Consider the following 22,877-nt stretch of genomic DNA (forward strand, 5'->3'; position numbering starts at 1 on the left):
CATATGAGTCCCAGGAGTTATAATTGCCGCTGGCTAAGGCACCATATCTGCATTGTCCCTAAGAGGTGCCTTCCCAGAACTGGTGGGAAATGCCCCATTTTTCATAACTTAATGAAAGCTCAAAGTCTAGAAAAGGATGAATACAGAATTATCCAGAGGCTAGGGCTGGATGGGTAGGATAGCAATCCGTCTCAGTTTTCTTGGGATAGTGCTGGTTTACACCTGTTGTACAGGTGTCTCCCTGATGAGCAATCCTTTTCATTCTCAAAAGTGTCCCTCTTTGACTGATAAATTACACAGACATCCTATTGACGGGTCCACCATCCTAGGACTATCTCCTTCCAATTCCTGTTTTCTATTATGTGATCTTTCTTCATCAGGCTTCGAGTCATGGGCAGGAAAGTGTTCTTTCCCATCAACACTCTTCAGGCATTTAACAACAGAAGGTTAATCCAGATACAGTGCAAGCATTTTCTTTTAAGAATCTAATATTAAAATGTACATAATTATTTTTTAAAATCAAAGATCTATTAACATTCTTGTTAAGAAGAAGTAACAAAAGATATAGGAAAACATTTAATTGTTTTCCGTTATCCATATATATTCAAAGAAACTAATATTAGGGTGAGTAATTGTCAGTGAACAGGTTCTTCTGATGCAGAAGAAAACATGTAAGTTGTGCTGCCACTGAAAATGTGTCTTGGATATCTGATTCACAGGACCAGCTCTGTGGTAGAGGAAAAATTCCTTCATTTTGTCAGTAGAAATCCGGAGACTGACCCATTACTTCTAGCTATACCATCTTTGTCTCCTGTTGATCCCTTTAATTTTTTGTCTTCCCTCTCTCCACTTCCTTAGTAATCCCCCTACTCCTAAAATAGAGCCGCTCCACCATTACTGCCCCTACCCATCACAACCACCACTCCCACTACCACAGGCAAACAATGAAAAAGCAACAATAAAAGAAGGCCAATTGTCAAGTCAGTTAGACTGTGGGTGAATTGTTTTCCCCCCTCTCTCAAATCCTCTCAAGTCTAGGGGAAGTTGCTGATATCTTTATTAAAATGAACTCTGCAACCATAACAAGTAATAATTTGAATAAAATTTTGTTCTAGAAATAGCAAAGCACTTTGATACATGAGTTCTTGAGCTGAATTAGAGCAACACAATAATGTATGCTTCTTTTTTGTTTATTGTGATGGAAAATAAAGAAAGAAAAAAAGATTCAAAATTCTGACTAAGACTGATCTTACAAAAAAAGATTTTTAAAATCACGATTCATTCCCAAAATATTACACGAAACAAAGGGTGCAGGGAGTTGAGAGGGCTTCCTCAAATAAAAATACCTCAAAATAAAAGAACAAAATTTTCTGTTCAAAAATTTATATATTTCCTACCATTTCCAAAAATTATGTGGGTAAGTTCAGCAAACAAACCACATGCAGCCAGACATAGGCAGTTGTGCAGAATACAGATGTTGTAGATCCCATGAGGTGTAATGTCACTTAACCAGGGTTTCCTGCTCTGTGTGTGTACACCGTGCCTCCCTGGCTCACTTGGGGGCACCCCCGCCTTTTCTATTGTACAGAGATTCTCTCATTATACCAGAGAGATGAAGCTATTAAGTGCAGACTGATTCCCAATATGGATAGGAAATTCCTATTTCCTGACAATAAAGAAAATGTATGAGAAAACTTCTAGCAATATAGCTTTCTTTTTCTTTATTTTTTTATTATGTTCATTTAGCTAGCATATAGTACATCATTAGTTTTTGATGTAGTGTTCAATGATTCATTAGTTGTTTATAACACCCAGTGCTCATCACAACACGTGCCCTCCTTATTACCCATCATCCGGTTACCCCATCCCTCCACTCCCCCTCCCTTCTGTAACCCTCAGTTTGGTTCCTGGAGCCCAGAGTCTCTCACGGTTTGTCTCCCTCTCTGATTTCTTCCCATTCAGTTTTCCCTCCCTTCCCCTGTGGTCCTCCGTGCTATTCCTTATGTTCCACATATAAGTGAAACCATATAATTGTCTTTCTCTGCTTGACTTATTTCACTTAGCATAATCCCCTCCAGTTCCATCCATGTCAATGCAAATGCTGGGTATTCATCATTTCTGATGGCTGAGTAATATTCCATTGTCTATATGAACCACATCTTCTTTATCCATTCATCTGTTGAAGGGTATCTCGGCTCCTTCCACAGTTTGGCTATTGTGGACATTGCTGCTATGAACATTGGGGTGCATGTGCCCCTTCTTTTCACTACATCTCTATCATTAATAAACAACATATGGCTTTAAAATCAAATAAGGTTTACTGCATATATTATTTTCAACTTTTTTCACTCATGTGAAGAATGCCTTTTTACTCTATCATTTTACTCATGTATTTCAAATGCATTCATGTTGATACATGTAGACCTATTGTTAATTCATTTTAAATGGACATGGCATTTCTTTTTATGAATATAACACAATTCATTTGTCTGTTTTTCTACTGAAGGCTGTTTAGGGCTCTTTCCCCCAGTTTTTCATTATTATAAGGCTATAAACATCTTTTTACCTACCTTTATGTGGATATAGGAAAGAGATTTTCTAAGCTAGAGTATAAAAGTAGTAGTGAAATTTCTGAATGGAAGGGGTGGATTCTAACGGTAGTGGGTATTGCCCAATTGCTATCCAAGATGGTTGTATCAGTTTATATCAGTACCAACAATGTCAGAACTTTCCATTTTACCATCCATTGGTATATTGGGCTAATTTATTTATTTCACAGTCTGATGGTATGAAAAGTTCTTCTCAATTTAATTTGTATTTGCTTGAATACCACTGAAGTATTTTTTCATGGTTATTGAACATAATTGTTTCTCTCCTGCAAATTACCTTATTTATAGCATCTTACCATTTTTCTTTTGCTTGTTTGCCTCTCTTTTTCATGAATTTGTGGTTATTTTTAGATTCTTAATATTTTTTTATAAGTTAAATATTTGCAAATATTTTTCTTAATTTCTGGCTGATTTCTGCAATTTGCTTTATTCTATTTGTGGTTGACAATTTTTATTGCAGTTATTTTAAATTCTTTGTTATTATTATTATTATTATTATTGCTTATTTTTACTATCTTGTATGAGAAATTCTTCCTTTATTACATCATACTCCCATGTTTTTTTCTAAAGTTTAAAAATTTTCAAGTGTAGGGACTTGATTTATTTATATAGGAAACTGATACCTTATTTTTCCTAAATGAGTAGCCAAAATGCCCTGGCTTTTTAAATTGGATGGTCCATCTTCTCCCCACCAATTCCTGTTGCTCTGTATTTCCTATGTCTAATTTTTACAAATTGCAGGCACATATGTTTCTGGGCTCTTTATTTTGTCCCTCAATCATGGCCACCTTTTAAAAATCACTTCTTGCAAAATTATTAAACTCTTTTAATTATTACAGCTTTTCAACAAGTTCTACAATCTGTATCTCAAGTCCCTCAAACTTGCCTTGATTCCCCCATTGTTTTCATTCGATTTGGAGTGCTTTCATCGCTGTGTTGATTCCATTCTCAGTCTTTCTTTTTTATTATTATTTAAACTTTTCTTTCTTTTTTAAATTTAAATTCAATTAATTAACATATAGTGTATTATTAGCTTTAGAGGTAAAGTTCAGTGATTCATCAGTCCTATATAATACCCAGTGCTCATTACCTCACATGCCCTCCTTAATGTCCATCATCCAGTTACCCCATCCTTCCATCCACCTCCCCTCCAGCAACCCTCAGTTTGTTTCCTATGATTAAGGGTCTCTTATGGTTTGTCTCCTTCTCTGATTTCATCTTGTTTTATTTTTCCCTCCCTTCCCCTATGAGCCTTTGTTTTGTTTTTTAAATTCCACAAATGAATGAGATCATATGATAATTGTCTCTCTCTGATTGACTTATTTCATTTAGCGTAATACCCTCTAGTTTCACCCATGTTGTTGCAAATGGCAAGATTTCATTTTTTTGATGGCTGAGTAGTATTCCAGTGTGTGTGTGTGTGTGTGTGTGTGTGTGTATGTATATGTATATATGTATACACACACACACACACACACACACACACACACACACCACATCTTCTTTATCCATTCATCTGTCGATGGACATCTGGGCTCTTTCCATAGTTTGACTATTCTCAGTCTTTCTTAATTGTCTTCTTGCATGTTGAGATTGAGTGGCAGTTGTTTTATTTTTGTGTTTATTCTTTCTGTATTCTTTATTCCTCATCTAGAAGCTTTACAGTTGCCCTCAGCAAGTCCCTAGCTTCCCATCTGGAATATCATATCTTGGCAACCAGGGGTCCTGCCCTACCAGCCAATGCAAATCCAATCATAAATAATAGCTGGATCCAATTGCTTGAGTCAGGTCCCAGTGGGGAGGCTGGGAAGTGCCTACCTCCTATGAATGCTACCACAGACAGTTGTCTGTGTAGCTTTTTTTTTTTTTTTCATAGCAAGAAAACTACTGTCTGGCCCTTAATTTGGGTCATTGAACCTGACTGACCCCAGGATGATGTGGGAGCATTTTCAACCACAGGCTCTCACCTTCACTGCCCTTATTTGCTTGTCTGACCCATTCTGGCCGACAGAAACATGTATTTGCTTTGTGTTTAAAGTGGAGAAGAGTTGGGGTAGAGGTGTCCTAATTGTATGAACTTCATCTGCACTGCTGATCATAAACTTTATAGATAGAAGAACTTATTTAAGAGGTGAAGACATCTAACAAGTAAATAGACAAATCTACTTTTCTGACTTATGAATAAGTACAAGGATGGGAAAATAACATTTATGAATGCCTACTACGCATTCATATACAGATACAATACTTGGTGTTCCATATGACTTATCTTAGTTAGTCCGCACCAACATTCTTTGAGGTGGGTATTGTAATTCCATGTTCAAGTAGGGATCAATGATCACATTGCTAGTCTGTGGTAGAGCCGGGTTTCAATCCAAGCAAAAATGCCACGAAAGCATATATTTTGTTATTTATTGCTCTATTCCCAGCACTTAGAGCAGCGCCTGGCACGTAGTAAGCACTCAGTAATATTTGTTGAATAACTTTTCTTCTCAGTTTTTCTGTGTTCTTCCTACAGTTGTTTCTATTGATACGTTTTGATCCCTATATAAAAGTTCAATCACTATCCTAAACATAAAATTCTTCAACATAGGAACCTCTTTTCTTTGCCTTGTTTTCTTTTCTGTTTTCTCTCCTACTTCCTGGCACCGGATATCTTAACCCTCGCCCAGTGGGTGAATGTCTCTCCAATTTTCCTGGGGCTCTCATCTCTCTTGCTAGTAAATAAGAACTGGAGCTAAAACTTTTCCTGCATTGGTTACTTCCTCACAGCCAACACTTTCTTACATCCCCAGGCCCCATTTAACAGTGACACAGTCATATCTTGTCTTAACCACCTCAAGCAAGTGCAGCCAGCGTACTTGCTGCAGAGGTAGGAAGGCAAATGAAGCTATGACTAGGCAATTTGGATAATGGTTTCTCCCCCACAAATTCCAACTGTCAAATTGTCTTGGGAAGTGTGGCTGATTATATTTAAAAATCACCTTGGTTCTCTTTTAAATTATACCTCCAGATGGAATTAAAATAAAAACCAGGCTGTAAAATATAGTTTTTCCCCCCTTCCCTCCATTTTTTAATGACACTCTGACTGATATTAGGGAGCAATTTGGCTGATGAATTAGTACGCATGTGGGTATGATCTCTCAGCACAGCTTGAGAAAAGCAGGACCAATCATAGTCCTCACTCACTGCAACTGATTTTCTAAAGAGAACGCAGAGCAATTAAGAAAGGAGAAAAATCATGCATTTTAAATCTCGGTGCTACAAGAAGAACACTATTATTATTTGACAGAGCCCGTAAACGGCTTTGCATGGTTTGTGATACACCTACCCCTTCTGCTGCAGTGATTTCTCAAGACTCAATCCATATTAATTGCAAGGCTTAAAATGATTAGAAATATTCTCCTGTTGGAAGATAAAGAGCAAGGAGGAGCTCAACTTACAAAGTCAAGGAAAAATAACTAGCATTTCTTGTTAGTTTTGAGCCCAAATGGATAGCAGGGAAAGGCAACTGGTGGAGCCACTATGCCAATTACTGGAGAATGTTTAACTCCTTTTCATTTCACCTCTGCAACTAATTACCAATAGATGTGCTGACTTCACCCTCAGTGCACATAGTGGAACTAGAAATGACCACAGAGCTCACCCAGTTCTCAACCTGAGAATGCATTAGAGGGTGATCAAAATGCAGTCTGTGGATTAACTGTGGATTAACTGCTTCAGAATCATAAGGAGTCTGTTAAGTGTGCACCGTCACAGCCAGAGCTTGTGATTTTGAACAAGTGGCTCAGATAATCTGGGGCAGCCAATCCACAGATAACATTTAAAACTCTTTTAAGAGTCCTGTTCACTTTACATATGAGGAAATGGGCCGGGGTAGCATGACAGAATCACTTCCGGAGTTTTTCCAAATATGCGAGATAAGTCAGGGCAGCTGAGGCTATGCTGTGGCAAAAGTCCCTAAATCTCAGCAGCATAGACAACCAAAGTCTATGGCTTGTTCATACTATCTGTCCGCCATGGGTCACGGTTACCTTGCAATCCAGGCAGAGGGAGGCCTCATCTCAATTTATGCTTTTGTAATTGAAAACCCAAAAACAATGGAGCGAGGGAAACTGTGCACAAGCTTTTAAAGATCTGATATAAATACCATTAAAGAAGGAATGTCCTTGATGGGCTTGGGAGTCGGATGGACTTGCATTTAAATCCTCTTACTCCCTTTATAGACTGTGTGATTGGGCAAATTGCTTAACCTCTACCATTAAGTCTTTGCTTCTCTGTAAAATGGGGATGATACTGAGTATTTCTAATGGTTGCTATGAAGCTTATAGTGGATATTCACATTCATTATCGTTACCAAGTAGGTATAAAAATGTACCATGGAAAGAAAAAAAAAGACACCCTCTTCTTACACAAGTGTTCTTGTTCTGTCCCTTTGCCACACTGGTCACTCTATTTGAAGTTCTTTCCTTTCATCATCTTCTTTCTCCCACATCCTATCTTTCCTTCAAGATCTGGATTAAGTTGCCCTCATCCTTCTGCCATGGGAAATCATCACTCATTCATTCAGTGTAGTTATCAACTATCTACTGTGTGACTGGCACTATGTTCTTAAAGCATTTACAGTCTGGGGGGAAGGAATGATGAAAGCAAAATGCATACTATAACGTAGGCCGAGGTATCCACAGTGAGCGCATTGAGGAGGATTCTCAGTTTGTATCACTGCCGGAGCTGCCTTTCTCAAGAAGGACAGAGAAAGAGGAGAGAACACTCCAGGACAAGGGTACAACACGTGCCAAGACTGAGAGGCAAGAATAGCCATGAATGGTCAATAGTAACCCCGGGACTGCAAATAGTGAAATATTGCTAATGTGGAAAAGGTGAATGTGGGAGACAGGTGTTGGGGGCTTGGGGGAGGGTTGTTAGGACAAATAAATGGCAAAATCTTGAAGTTCCATCAGTGTATACATGTTTTGTGTAGATATTTTTTCCCCTTTAGGCAAAAGGGAATCACTGAAGAAGTTTGACTAGGGGTACAATACGACCAGATTGGCATTTTAAAAATAGAGCTCTGGCAGGAGACTTTGGGGAAAAGACTGTGAAATGGTCCATGGGAAAGAGAGATGAGACAGGCTCAAGGAAAGCAGTGCCAGGAATGGAGAGGAAGAAGCAGATGGGAGGGGGGCGGATTTAGGATATGAGACAACATAGTCTGATGATTTGCAGCATCTGAGATGACATACAGGTTTTAGGCTGGGGATGGGGTGAAGCCTAGCAGTGGGGCTGTGTGTGGTTGGGGGCATGGAGGCGCTGGGGGAGGATGAATCCCCAGAGATTTATCTACCTTTTAATTACACGTCTAGACACAAATGATTTGTTTAAATCATTTGGCACTTATTTATATACAACTTTACTTTGTGATTAATATTTGCCACAGTGTATATTGACTTTTCAGAAACTGTGCAAGCTACTCGAAAGCAGAAACGTTAATTTAAACTTACATTTATTCCCACAGTCCACTTAGCACAACACCTTGGGCTTAGCAAGTTCTCATAATATATTCATGAAAAAATATACATCAAATTTGGATTTCCTGGTTTTGTTCATCTACCACATTACTATTAGCATGATTTCTATTTTTTCTTTTCTCTTGCCCTCCATCATACTTATGCTCTTTTGTGACTAAAATGCTTACTTTCTTGGAGTTTACAGCATTTTCCCCCTTATCTTAAATCTCTACTGTATTTTAAACCAACATTTAAAACAGTATCAATTATTTCTATTAATATGTTTATTTGACTAGTCCCTTTCAAAGTTCATTATGTTTTCTTGGAATTCCTCCCTTTCCACTTCTTTCACTTGTAATCATATTAAATTCTCTCCCCTTTATTTTCATTTTCTCTGTGAGACTTCCCAACATACCACTTCCCTCCTTCTAGTAGATTCTTTATCACTTACAAGTTTGCATTTCTCTATGAGCACAATATTTCTCCTGGTTTTTTGTTTGTTTGTTTGTTTTCGTTTTTTGGTTTTTGGGTTTTTTTTTTAGATTTGGCACCATAAGTCTCTCATTAGGTATCATTTTTTCTATTTATTATAATTTCTATCATAACTTTGAAATTCGTGATATAGCAGATGAACATATTGTGAAGGAAGAATAGGTAGCACATGACAGCTGCAGAAATATAGCCAGCCCTTAATGCTGTAGTTCCTCCCTCCCTATACTCATGCTGTGCCTGTGCACTAATGCTCTGCTGTGCTGACTCTCCCATTCTCTTTTCTCCTTGAGTCTTTCTTAGTGCAAAATATTTTGCAGAGAAACCCTGAAGTATCTGAAAGATAACTGAAATCTGAAAGACAACTGAAGTTTTACAGCTGATCAACTAGGGCATGCTGCTCAATATCTGTGTGTCTATTTCCCTTCTCCTTATATCAAAATGGGATCCTGGGGCATCTGGGTGGCTTAGTTGGTTAAACGGATTAAGCATGGGACTCTTAGTTTTGGCTCAGGTCAAGATCTTAGGGTCATGAGATGGACTGGGAGTGGGGCTCTGCTCTCAGGGCAGAGTCTGCTTGAGATTCTCTCTCTCTCCTCCTCTCCCTCTCCCCTCACTTATGCTCACATGCTCTCTCTCTCTCAAACAAAAAAAGAAATCTAAAAAAGGGGGGGTCCTAATTAGAGATAAACTAGGGATAAACCAGACAGAATGAGATATACCTGAAGAAATGTACTCTACACACAGAAAATATTATTGCTCAATTTTCTCCACTTACTGCTCCTCAAAAAACCCTGGCCTTCTTTTTATCTCTTTGTTTTATTAATAGAAATACAAAGAAAAGTCAAGAAGTGAAAAACTGAGTAAGGAAATAGTACAGAGTACTGAGAAAAGTAAAAATTAACAAGATACTAGAAATAGTAATAAAAGAACAAAGTTGCACAGAGGATATCACTGGAACTATGGCACATACACTAGGCCAATTTTATCTTTTTATCTGGGAATACTTAAGAAATTTCCTCTCCAAAATGAGAAAAATTCAGTGCAATTATTAATTTCATTTAAATATTTACACAAATAGGAATTATATTACAGGCTTTTTTTTATTGATCACTAACTACTAATTGGAGAAAGACTAAGACTACCTCTTTGTTTATGTGACAATTAAAAAGACAGCATTTCTGATGTTTCAGGGTAAAGCAATAAGAAAACAGGATTCCTTTAGTAAAGTGACATTTACCCCAACGTATTAGGAGTATACTTATTACAATACTGTGGAAGCTATAAAGACACAGATATTCAGTTGTGGTTGAAATCCAGCTCTAGAGTCAGACAGATGTTGATTGGAAACATCTATATGGCCATATTTTGATAATCTATTTACTTGTTTCTGTCTCTGTTTCTAATCTGCAAAATTGGACTAATAATTATACCTAATTCGTAAGGATTAAATTTGAGCTCCTGTTTGACTTAAGCCTGTGAGCATATTCTGCTTTGCTATAAAATTTCCAGAAAAACATTGAAAAACACAGTCTTAAAATTTCTTACAACTAGAAGATATTAAGATACCAGCCTAATGCTGTGACTCCAGGTGAAAATCTAGGCACAGGTATGAAGGGAAGGGGCAGCATATCCTGACAAGCCAACATGACCTACTTCTATAGCTGGGGTTCTGGGACATTCAGCAAATGACACGTAAGACTGCTACTTCAGTCCTCATAGACCTGTCCCCAGTGGTTAGAATCACTGCAATGTTCTACCTTGAAGACATTGAGTAGCATGTGGTCAATTGAGGAAATGGCTAAGATACACATCATCTGTGGTTTGACCTGTCAAAAGTATTATCACAAAGAGAAATACCCGAGTTGTTGATAATGACTATCAAGCCACACTTTATATAACTCTTCAAAATAGAGGGTAAATCTTCAAAAATACAAATATAGAAAAGACTAAAACATAACCACTGTTAAAGCATGAATTCTGAGTTCTAACAGAATCTGTGTTTAAATCCAGTTTCTACAGCATCTATGTGATCTTTGTGGGTCATATATCTTTAAGCATCAATTTCCTCAATGCAAAATGGGAATGATAGAACATATGTGATTGTCTTATTGGTTTGTAGTGAAGGTTAAATAAGATAATTTGGATAAAGCATCTGGAAGAATGTCTAGAACAGAGGTATGCTCTGCAAAGGGAATCCCTTCTCCTTCACTTTGAATATTACATTGCAAAACCACTGAGGGTTTCTTATCATTGATGCCACATTTCTGAACTGGGATGGAATCAACATAAGGGTTAAAGCCAGTCTGTAGAAACAACTCAATAATCAGTAGAAAAATGAAAAAAAAAACAACAGTAATTCATTGTTCATTCTACATAATATAGATTGATATTTTGTTTTGTTTAAATTCTTTGGTTGTTCTAATACTGAGCGTTTAGAACCATTGCGTTCTCCAGTTCAGTAACCTGAAAGTTACAATTGATTGATTTGTATCCATGTCAAAGTGTAGCCTCTACTTTAAGTTCATACCCTCCAAAGGCCCATAGTCTTTGAAAATAAAGTTCTGCTTTCATTGTAAGTAAGAGTTAAAATAATATTCTCTGAGTTTGTTTAGCAGTTGATTGAATGATTAAATATGCACTTGAAATAGCCAAAAATGAAATCATGTTATTGTACTAGGAAAAAACCTTCATATTAACATTGATTGAGTTTTAACAAATGAGTTGATTAGAGGAAAAGGAAAGAGGAACACAGTTCATCAAATGCAACTTGATGCCAGGTCCTTGGTTTCTCCACAGACCTAATGTACTCTTGTCATAGCACCTTGGAAAAAAAAAAATCAATAACTAAATTTCTTGGCAAGAATACACTTTCTGATTAATGAATCATGCACGGAAACCACTGCTTTTTATTTATTTAGTTGTTCTCCCTTTCAAAGAATTTATATTCACTTTGTCTGAAAATTATGGGAGATAATCAAAGTGTCATGCATGTGTGCGTCAAAGAAGCAGCACAGATGATATGCAGGCATAGCCTAAGTTTGTACTGACTAGTTTAATTTCTGATTTTCTCTGCCATAAGTAGGACTTATGCTGAAACTAACCCAGAAATATTAAAATATAGCAGGGATCCAGGTATGAACCAGGATGTATTCACAGAATAGCAGAATTAGCCAGGTCTAGGAATCCCATGAGACCAGGGGAGTTAGAAGAAAAGACCATCATGCATGGTAGATAGAATAACAAGTCTTTGAAGGGGGTTTCGGTTGAGCATTCAGATTAGAGTCCTGTGTCTGTGACTCAAATTTGTCATCTAGTGGCTACCAGAGACTCATATAGGAGTCTTTAGAAGTAGCTGGAGTGGGAGGAGAATGGGGTGATGGAAAGATTAATCACACAAAATTTGAAAAACAACACCAACCAAACCAAAACAATGGACTGTGGCTATTGTTTTCACTAGAAATTCTTTAAGGCTTTGAGGGTTCAGAAAGATGTTTGACCAAAAAGGGTGGGTAGTCCTTCCCTTCCTCAACAGGGAACTGTGAGGTATCAGTGTGAGGACAGGCCCAGCCAAGGAAGCTGCTAGAGCTGGGTGGTTGCCCTCTGCAGCAGACAACCCATAACCAGGGGCAGCAGAGACCAGTCCCTTCTCCAACTTTGCAGACAGAAGAGACCATGGTAGAATCAAAAAGGACTTTTCATTAGCTCACATGAATCTCTTTCAGAGGTTCCCAGAGCAGTGGTAGACATTTCAGGGCAGACTTTTGAGGATCCATCGTATTATAATTACTGTGATTCTATTTTAACCCAGACTGGTAAAACCTTGATTAACACTTGTTAGAGAAGAGCATCAGAAAGGCATCATGGGGTGGTGGGAATTGTACCAGCTGTGGGTCAACACATTTAGGGAGACTCTTGTGGCCCTACTTACTGTGTGCCAGCCACTGCTCCAAGTAAGTACTTGATGAGTGCTTATGCATTTAATCGTCACAGCAAGCCTGTTACTATCCCAATCTTACATATGAGAAAATAGAAGCATAGAGAAGTTAACTAATTTGCCCAGATCACTCAGCTTCTAAGTGGTATACGTGGGACCTAATGCAGAAAGCCTAGCTCTAGTGGTTGTCTTCTTACCAACTGACACTCATCATGCCTGGTATAAAGAAGGTGCTCATTAAATGTTTGCTGATTCAGATCATTTTAGTATGGGATTAAAAATGTCCTGGGTTTACTGTTCTGGATTTAGTAGAATGACTACAGTTAAAAGCAAACAGAAAAATGCTTATAAGTATACCAAAATGAAATAAAATTTCAAATGATCAGAACATGGTGTAATAATTCATTAAATTTTCTGATTAACCAAGGAAAATTACTTTATGCTTTCAATGTTTTCTCATCCCATAAGGAAACTATATTTCTACACCCACTCCAAGCCATAGAGCCGACAAGTAAATTAGTCTGTGCTAGACCATGGGGCTTCCGGTTGTTTTCTAGCTCTTCCCCCAGTATCACATTATTGCCTGGGCTTGGGAGATGGAATGTGCTAACCCAGGATCCTCCTTGGAGACTGATAACCAGAATGACAAGATCTCAAGGGTTGTGCTCCTTTGCTCTTCCTCTCATCTAGTTGCTAGACAGAACAATTCTGACTGAATATGTTATTTAATGATTCTAGCTAGTCATACTGAGAATCAACCAACATTAGCCATTAAAAAGGAGAAAAAAGGACAAAACACAATGTATGACCATCCTGACTTCCAACTCAAAGTGCCGCCACCCCCCAAGCAGCTCTGAATTAGGCAATTACATAGAAACAATAAAGGACAATTAAATAAACCAGGAAATCCACCAGCTTGTTCTCCAGGTTCACTTACCTTCGTGCGAACGATGATTGGCAATGGCAGTAAAACCAACAGAGTGAAAACTATGAGGAGAAACCGGCGATAAACTAAAATATGACTGAGGACTTTCATTGTCCTGAGCAGGAGCCTTTGATAGTGCTCTTCTCAAAATAAGGTAGATGTTAAATAACCAATGTGGATTAATATTTCTCCAGCCCATCATCATCATTTACTGCCCCAGACTGATCAACATGAGTTAAAATTAAATCTTGATTTTTATTGTTTTACTGTCACAATTAACGTGGCGAGATAAGCCCAAGAGTGTTTGCGATAAATCACATGCCACTTGGTAGTGTGACTTTTGAAAGATACAACTATTCTTTCCCCATTTAATTTGCTCATGTTAACTAGAATATTGACTGGCCATATCTAGGAGAAGGCAAAATTCTGAGGTTCATTGAGTTTGCCCACAGTGAGCTCCCTCTGTCCCTTTTCATGTCCCCTGACTTCTGGGCTCCGCACTTGGGTGGTGCCTCAGGCAATCTCTATCGGATGCCTCCAATGCCCTTTCTAAGAAAGTGCATTTTCAGTGTGTGAAATGAAACAGCAATTCCAGTAGTAGGAATTTCAGTGTATGGCAGTGTGAAAGGTAAAGGTTTTGGTACAGATGGATTTTTCTAGGGCTTCTCAGATAATGTGTTGAGGCAGCGCTCTACACTGCCTCCATGAAGTTTGGCTCAGAGGAGAGCCCCCGACCTCTTTCATTCAGGAATTCTCTGCACTCATTCACAAGATAACACTGCTTCTGATGTTGAGCTGCATTTTTCTCCCCAGTACCACATTCAGTTGCAAAATGATTTATCTACTGTTTGAAAGCAAAGTTCTGTGTATTTCTTGAGCCCTATTGCCTCTTTTGATAGAAAACCAAAAGTTATCATAAAGCCTTATGTAAGCCCTCCCCTGTTCCACTCTTTCAGGATTGAGGATACTATTGTGCTGATAATGACTAGATAATTAACAGGGAATCTGCACAGAGATGAGTCATTAGGGCCATCCAAGGGGTGAGTGTGTATGTGGGTGTGTGTGTATGTGTGCACAAGCACATGTGTGAAGATGGGTACGGTTCTAACAGTGATATGGAGGATGTATTTTAATACTGCTCAGGGCTAAGGACTCTGGTTTCTTTCTCATTATGTTGTAAATTAATAACCCAATACACTTCAACTAAACAACTACTATGCACCTAGCCCTAGGTATAAACAGAACACATTTCTTTCCATAATTTATAGTCAATTTCTCTTGGTATAAATAACCTTACTTTGATGTAATCTATGGTTAGCATTTATACCTTATTTTAATTCCACGCTAAAGTAACTCTGCTTTCTTTTCCTATCAAAGAAGAAAATTCTTTCACCAACACTCGCCATATTATTAATGTAGATGAGAAAGCATTTTTTCCCTCTAAATGTCTAATGTCATCACAGATAGTGATTCAGGAAAATCAGCAGAGTAAACAGAAACAAAAGTCTCCAAACCAGAAAGGCCATTACATCTTGAATTTCTTAGGTTAAAAAAAAGAGAGGGTAATGACAAACGATAGTAATGAATAGTGAGCAATAATAATAAAAAGTGTTAAAAACCACATTAAAGGAACAGAGTTACTCAAAACCATTTCAATACTTCTTTTTTTCTATATAACACACTGTACAGTTCATTGCATGATTTTTTTTTTTTAAGAAGCCACTTCTGTTCTTAAATTTCCTTAGGCCACCTGGTGAGACCATTTGAGCCTCACTTTCTTATCTTAGAGGTTTTTACTTTATGAGATGACACCCAAAATGAAAAGGCATTTGTGTGACATTTAGCAGAAATGAGGGAACAGTGGCACTCAAACCAGACAGAGATTGAAGGGAAAACTCTGGACATTTGTCAGTGGCTCCTTTCTGTGCCCTATTTTCTCTATTCTGGTACTTTCCTCACCAGACTAAGGTTTGCAGGACCCTCCTATTGTGGCCCGAGGCTTTAGCCAGGTCAGTCTTCCGTGGGTGCCCCTTATTACAAAATGGGTCCACCTTTCCTTTATGTCCAGCCAATCTCTTGTTCCACTGTCACACAGAGCAGAGATGTGATAGGAGAAGTCACTGATGTGAGCTACAAACTTCTCCAAGAGACACCAGAGAATGACACTCCTAATGGGAGACTTTGGGCCCCTTGGAAACATATCTTAGGGTGTCCTTCAAATTACAGCACATTGTTAACCAGGTCTACAATTGTCAAAGTGCTCCTCTTCTTGGTACAGAAAAACATAAATCTTTCTTAATACGTCACAACCGTGCTATGTTTGACCTATTTGACCTAAAGTGAATTATACCAATGCGCAATCATGGATTAATTCATTTAAAACACGTTCTTCACAAATATAAAAATATTAGAAACATTATTCACTCATTCACAGTTATTTACTATGTGCCAGAGAGTTACACCACCACCTCATTTAAGCTTCAAAACCTAATACAAGGTATTGGTATTATAGGTATTGTTATAATTATTTCTCTTTTACAGATTTGGAAACTAAAATTCAAAGAGGCCAAGTAAAATGTTCCAGGCACTACATGATATAATAATGATGTAAATCCAGTTCTTTCTGGTTCCTAAGGCAATGATTTTTTTTTTGTACTATGACATATGTCTACCATAATGACTATGAATGTGACACTAAACACTAAATCATCAGATCTAGAATTTGTATATAGACACATGATTTGGTTGGCTTAGAAATTGAAGCTCTAGGATTTGCTTTTTTTATGCTCCTTGAGCCTTATGATTGAACATAACATGTGAAACTCGGGTCCAAGCATAAGCATAAAGAGAAAGAAAGATTCCTTCTGTATGTACATTGAGTACCTTCATAAAGAAGTTAGACTGTTCAGGATAAGTAAGTTGTGTAGACAATCAGTCTGAGGGGAATGGAAACCAGCTTTTATGTGGCTATCCTATATGCTTCCCTCAGCCTTGTCTTCTGGGTATCTCTTTCTTACGCCACATTTGTTCCCAAATTTGTGCTTTTCTTCAGGCCTTTCCCTCTTCCAAGAATATGCTTCCCTTCTCTATATTTAAATCCCACCAATCCTTGAAGTGTGACTTGTAGACTCATCTCAAATCTGCTGCCTTCTATAGTTCTGTCCTGACAATTCCTGACTTTCCACACACCCACCCAAGAGTCTCATTGGGCCAAATACATCCAAATAATCTGGAGTGCTAGATGAAGGTACAGACTCCTTGCCCTGTTAGGTCAAAAGATGGCTGCATGTTTAGTTGGCTCCCTACATAGTTTTCACGCGCACTAATATTTGAGAATCATTGACTTGGTATTTGTAAGATACAGTCTGGCCTGGAATAAACTGGCATACATTAATTACTATTTTAATAATACATGTAAATCTTAAATCCTCAGTAAGACTGCAAACTCTCTGAGTACAGGGGACATTAATTTACTCCCTTTTATGTCCCTAACAAGGTGCTAGGGACAAGTGAAAACTCCATGAAAAGTTTCTCTAAACTTACCTCAAATATAGGTAAATGAGAACCAATTAGCCTCATTGCTGATAGAGTATGGTTTATAAGATGAGCACTGGATGTTATACAAAACTGATGAATTGTTGAACACTATATCTGAAACTAATGATCTACTGTGTGTTGGCTAATTGAATTTGAATAAAAAAATAAGAATAGTTCTTCAACTGCGTATTAAGTTTGCAAAGAGATGTGGCTTGTTTAATGGGGGAATATTTGCTCCATTGCAAATGTACCTGTAAATGGTCAGATAAGAAAGTGTGTATACTCAGTATACACTTCAACTAGGAAAAAAAGTCAGAATGCTTTCACTGTGTGTTTCTAGTTTCATTCTTAGAATTTTTAGAGTTCAAAGTGCATGGCACTTTTAGTCAATTGTTATTATTACTATCAAGTTAAAAAATACAGGTCAGAATTTCTCCTGATAGTCATTTTTTTCTAAGCTTCAACAAGTCCCTAATTCTGACACTCACTCATGGTGCATCTCCACTTATATATTCTGGTTACATTATAAATTCCATAAATTCTAGACATTGCACCATGAACGGTTTATTCTCTGAGTACTGTATTTGAGCTATACCCCCCGAATGAAAACTAAGATAATTTTTTCCCTCCCTAACTAGCATCTAGAGGTCATTTTCCTTAGTAATTTTTAATATTTTTTTATTTCCTCTGGCCCACTTTTGTATTCTTTAAGATGACAAATTTTCTTGATGAAAGTGAAACATACAGATGATGTATATAGTAAAATTTCCAGGCCCACACCAATTAACTGTATCAGTTTTAATTTTTGTTTCCTAATAAAAAGGATAAAGTCATTACGTGGGAAGGAAAATCTACCCTGGAGACTCCAGATTCCTGTGCAACTCTTAAACACTTAAATTGGTACACTGATTATTAACCACAACTTCAGTAATCATTCCTCCAATGCCCTGAAGTAAATGGCTGACTGAACATTGAAGATTGAACTGTGTCCTATGAGGTGAGGACCTGAACTCCCATGAACTGAGAAGCAAAGCACATTCCAAAAGAGGACCCATTTCCAGCAAAAAAAAAAAAAAACAACAGTTGCCAGAACACCTTAGTACTCCAGCCCAGACACAACTGGTCACACCCTCTACTTGGGTGGGAGGAATGTTTCCCTTTGACGAAGGCTGACCGTATATTTATCCTGGGCTCTCTGGGAAATAAAAGGGAAAAATTTAGGGATGGAGGGAGGAAGAGGGAAAAGTGGAGAAGGAGGAAAGAAGAGAAAGGACATTCTGGAATACTTGGCATACCATAGAAAAGAAAGGTGAATTGTCTAGAACTCTGTTTATGTCTGCTCCCTGCCCATTCCTCCCTCCCCTGCCCAATCACCTTATGTAACAGTCATGTTCCAGCTGTCTGCACACATGAGACAATATTGTCATCCTTGTGATAACCCGTAGTGTCTTCAGAGGTGAACCCAGGACTCCTGGATGTAGCAGGTATTGTCAGCATCTGGATGGGAAAGCAGACCAGAGTTTAAGGTGCTCTACTTAAAGAGAGGATTGCTTATGATTGATTCTAGGACTCCCTGCAGTGGAAGCTGAGGAGCCACAGAAACAGACCACAGGATCCCAGCTATCCAAGTGTTCAGTCCTCTTGTAAAGTCAGTAGGATTTCCTATGGTTCAAAGCAGGCAGTCAGAAACTGCTTTTGGGTATAGCCAAAGAGACCAGTTTGAAGAAACCACTGAGGTAAAAATTTTGCCCTGGTAATCTCAGTTCTGCTATGAAATTCACTATTGCTCACAGCCATTATGTCTGTTTTTTCTCTCATAGATAAAACATTGGCATTTCTCCCAACATTTTTACCACGAAAAATATTGTCCATTTGAGCTTGGAACATCTCCTGTCCTTGATGACAGTGAAGAGAGAAAGGGTTAACATAGTTCCTAACAGTGATTTCATTTTAAGTGTAGAAAGTAAGTGGCATTGATATAACCCAGTTGGCTGTCAAACTGACCCATCTTCCTTGGAAGTTATTTTTTACCTAAGTGTAGAATATTTCACACTATGTCATTAACATGAACACAGGAAGTTAGCCAGGCTGCCCTCTTGCAGTAATTTTCTGTTGGCATAGCTACAGCATTCACTGTTCTTCACCACATGGCTTTTATTATTTGGGTTTGGCAGCTTTGGGTTCAAAATGGTTGCTTATAGAGGAAATTCATTGTTTATAAGAAGTTAATGTGTGCCTTGTGACAGCTTAAGACCTTATGAAGAAAGATACCAACATTTATTCTCACAAGTTATTTATGCTTACATTTTCATCCATTTTCTTTAACCACAGATTCACAGAGGTACATTTTCAGAACAATATTTTCCTCTTGATTTATAAGATTGTGCAGTTAAACCACATTAATTTACAGACCATGAGGACACAGCTTAATTTATACTTTTGGCCTGGATAAACATGATATAAAATGACAGTGGTGAGTAGTTTAAATTCTGGGAGATTTTAAAAGAAATGAGGCTAATAAAATGGACCCTTCTAAGTGAGTGAATTGATGTGAATAAGATAAGGTGCCTCCACAAGAGAGCTTACCATCAAATGGGGAAGACACCACGCATACGGCCAAGAACTCCACATGGCTTAGAGCATAAGACATGTGCTGTGGGAGGGTAACTAATTCTGACTGCTCTGTTATCTTTCACAACAATCTCCATGTTCATAGTCCCTAAAATAACTAAGTAGAAATTCTCACAGTAAGAGTCTTGGCCTAATGTGTTTTCTCTACATTTGGGGAATCTCAGTATCTCTGGTTTGGAAAATTGTTTAGGCCCCTGTGACACATTGGTGCTGAAAAGCCCATTTGTTTGTTTGGTTTTTTAGCCCATTCTCTTTTTTTCCTAACTAATATATGTATGCATGTATGTAATCTCTACACCCAATGTTGGGCTCAAACTCATGACCCTGAGATCAAGAGTCACATGATCTTCTGACTGAGCCAGCCAGGTGCCCCTAGCCCATTCTTGAGTGGCTCTAACCATGGATGAGTCATCCCTCATTCCACATTTAAGTAACCCCTCACTTCTTTGTTAGATTCTCTTTCCTGAGATTGAGCCAAAATTTGTCTTCCTATACCTTCCAACTACTTTTTAAATTTTGCTTTTTGGGATCATTGGGCTAGTGGGGGTGGGAATCCAGCTATTCTTCTGCATGACAGCCTTTATATTCTTGAAGTCTTCCTTTGTCCCATTTGCTTCAACTGTTCCTCAGGTTTCAAACTTTAAGTCTTTCCACTATCCTGGGCACTCATCTCAGGTTAAAAGCATGAACTAGTTTTTTCTCTATCCCTGACCAATAGAGGTATTGAACTCTATCACCTGAGTTCAGCGCTCTATTGCAGATGCTGTTGGGCAGACAGGAGCAGTTCTCATGTGGTTCTTATAGGAATGCAAGCTGCACTACAGAGTCTGTTTTGCATTGTCCTATTACATTGCTGAAACATTTTGAGCTTACTATCCAATAAATGTTCAAAATATTTTTCTATGAGGTATAGCTTAGTAATCCCTATGTTGTCACACTGAAAAATACGGAAAATTTTCCCTATGAATTTCTATCTTAGATTTTTACACATTTTAAATTTCCATGACTTCTGTCTTTCATCACATACATGCTATATACACATTTAATGATAGTACCCTCCATATTTTTATCTAAAATCATTGATACTATATTCAACAGATTCCTTTCTCCAGATACTTCCCTTCAAGTTAACATCTTTGCATTAGAAAGCAGCTCTTGGATACCCATTAACTCAGGTCTACTGAACTGTCTTCTTTTAGTAGACAAGTACTTTTAGTAAAATGTAGTCCATTCTAGAATCTGGCCCAAGATTGACATCATACTCACTGATGTATAGTTAATAGCAACGACTTTTGCCTTGTTGGCAATCGGGATGGCATTGTCCAGTCTCCTATCTTTTTTTTTTTTAAAGATTTTATTTATTAATTTGACATAGAGAGACAGCCAGTGAGAGAGGGAACACAAGCAGGGGGAGTGGGAGAGGAAGAAGCAGGCTTCCAGAGGAGAAGCCTGATGTGGGGCTCGATCCCAGAACGCCAGGATCACGCCCTGAGCCGAAGGCAGGCGCTTAACGACTGCACCACCCAAGCGCCCCTCGGTCTCCTATCTTTAAGCACAAATCCACAGTTCTTTAAAAATTTTTGAAATCTACCTTCCCAGAAGTTTTTGTTACACATCTGATTATGTCTACCCTCTACTCCTTGGCTACCATAAATGCCAAAAAGGACATAAACCATTTTTTCTAAGACATAAGTTACTCTCAACTTCAGTAAACAGTTCTTCCTCTATACTTTAAACTATGGTTTTGTTGTCTGGTTAAGAAGTATTAGTAATTATACTTATTATATCATGGTTTTCTCCAAAGAAAGAAGGACTACCCATCAGTAATTACTCAAAAAATTAGAAATGTTCATACTTTCTAGAAAATAAATGTTAACAGTATTAAATATGTGTGAATGCATATATGTGACTCCATAAACTCCAAGAGATCCCATGTAGAGTTAGTATGAATCGAGTAGTGTTGGTAACCACTAGTATTTTTCCTCCCCACTCCTTCCTCTCTTTTCTCTTATAGGGATGTTATCTCCTGGGCAGACTCAGCATCAGCCACTTGGGGATCTTGGCAGAGGTCCCTGGAGAAGGAGAGAGCCTGGAATGGGAAGGACCAAGGCTGAGAGAGTGAATGGATCTCAGACCTTCCCCTCATGGGAAGGAGGCATCACCTGAAATTATAAAGACCCAAGCACGTACCTCGAAAAATTAAAAATAGAAATACTATATAACCCAGTAATTCTATTATTGGTTATTTACCCAAAGAAAATGAAAACACTAATTTGAAAAGATAATATGCACCTCATGTTTATTTCAGCATTATTTACAATAGCCAACATATGGCAGGAACCTAAATTTCCAATGACAAATGAGTGAATAAAGATGTGGTATATATGATTTCACTTTCACCATATGATTTCACTTATATGTGGAATCTAAAAAACAAAACAAATGAACAAACAAACAAAGAGCAGAAACAGACTCATCAATATGGAGAATAAACTGGCGGTTGCCAGAGGGGAAGGGGTGTGAGTACCCTCCACCCAAAACCCATATTCTCTATATCTGATTTTTATTCTTTTATACTCTGATTTTATTCTTTTATTTTTATACTTGGAGCATTATTCTAAGATTTGGCCATGTATAAAATTTGTCTTTCAATGGCCAATTTAATCACTCTCAACTTCAACACTCTCTCCATATCTAAAACATTCAAGGCAGTTGTCTGCTATTCCCTCATCCCATACTTTCCTGGAAGACAATTACTTGATTTTCATCCTTATTGAGATATTCCCTTGGTCTCACAGCCTCGTGGTAACTGTTTTCATCTTAATCTTGCTGCCTCATTCCTGTTGGGTTAGCTAATGTATTATTATGATAGCTGATAGGTCAACTCTTTCATACGGGGAGAAGCACTCCAGTTGTTTACTAAGTAGATAAGTTCTATAAATATGTATTGTATCTGGATTATTACTGCAAGTTTTAAAGTTCCTTCGATTTTTCCGCTCTTTCAAGACCTTAGCTATAATCTCCTACCATCATTCCTCATTGCCTTATTACTTCTCTGTGGGCATTCCCCAAATAAATAAATTTGTCTTTGTAGGCTTGATTATTCTCCCTTTAAAAATCAAGGATTTATATGATCTCATAGCTCTTACATTGTATATTTCTAGAACTGATTTATAGTCAAAGAATTTCTTTTCAGTATGTACATTAAAATTTTTCTTTCAAAGAAATGTAGAATTCTCAAA

At 37.8% G+C, this 22,877-nt stretch overlaps 1 protein-coding gene across 1 annotated transcript in view; it reads right to left on the minus strand.

Annotated features, from left to right (window-relative positions):
- The window catches only part of SLC13A1 (solute carrier family 13 member 1), a 90,133-nt gene extending 76,442 nt beyond the window's left edge, over nt 1-13,691 (minus strand). The window contains exon 1 of the mRNA XM_057304464.1: nt 13,480-13,691. Within this exon, the coding sequence (XP_057160447.1) occupies nt 13,480-13,578 (99 nt within the window). The 5' untranslated portion in view covers nt 13,579-13,691. The remainder of the gene's footprint in view (nt 1-13,479) is intronic.
- Between the last annotated feature and the right edge of the window lie 9,186 nt (nt 13,692-22,877).

Source organism: Ursus arctos, unplaced genomic scaffold, assembly GCF_023065955.2.
Source record: "Ursus arctos isolate Adak ecotype North America unplaced genomic scaffold, UrsArc2.0 scaffold_3, whole genome shotgun sequence".
NCBI lineage: Eukaryota > Metazoa > Chordata > Mammalia > Carnivora > Ursidae > Ursus > Ursus arctos.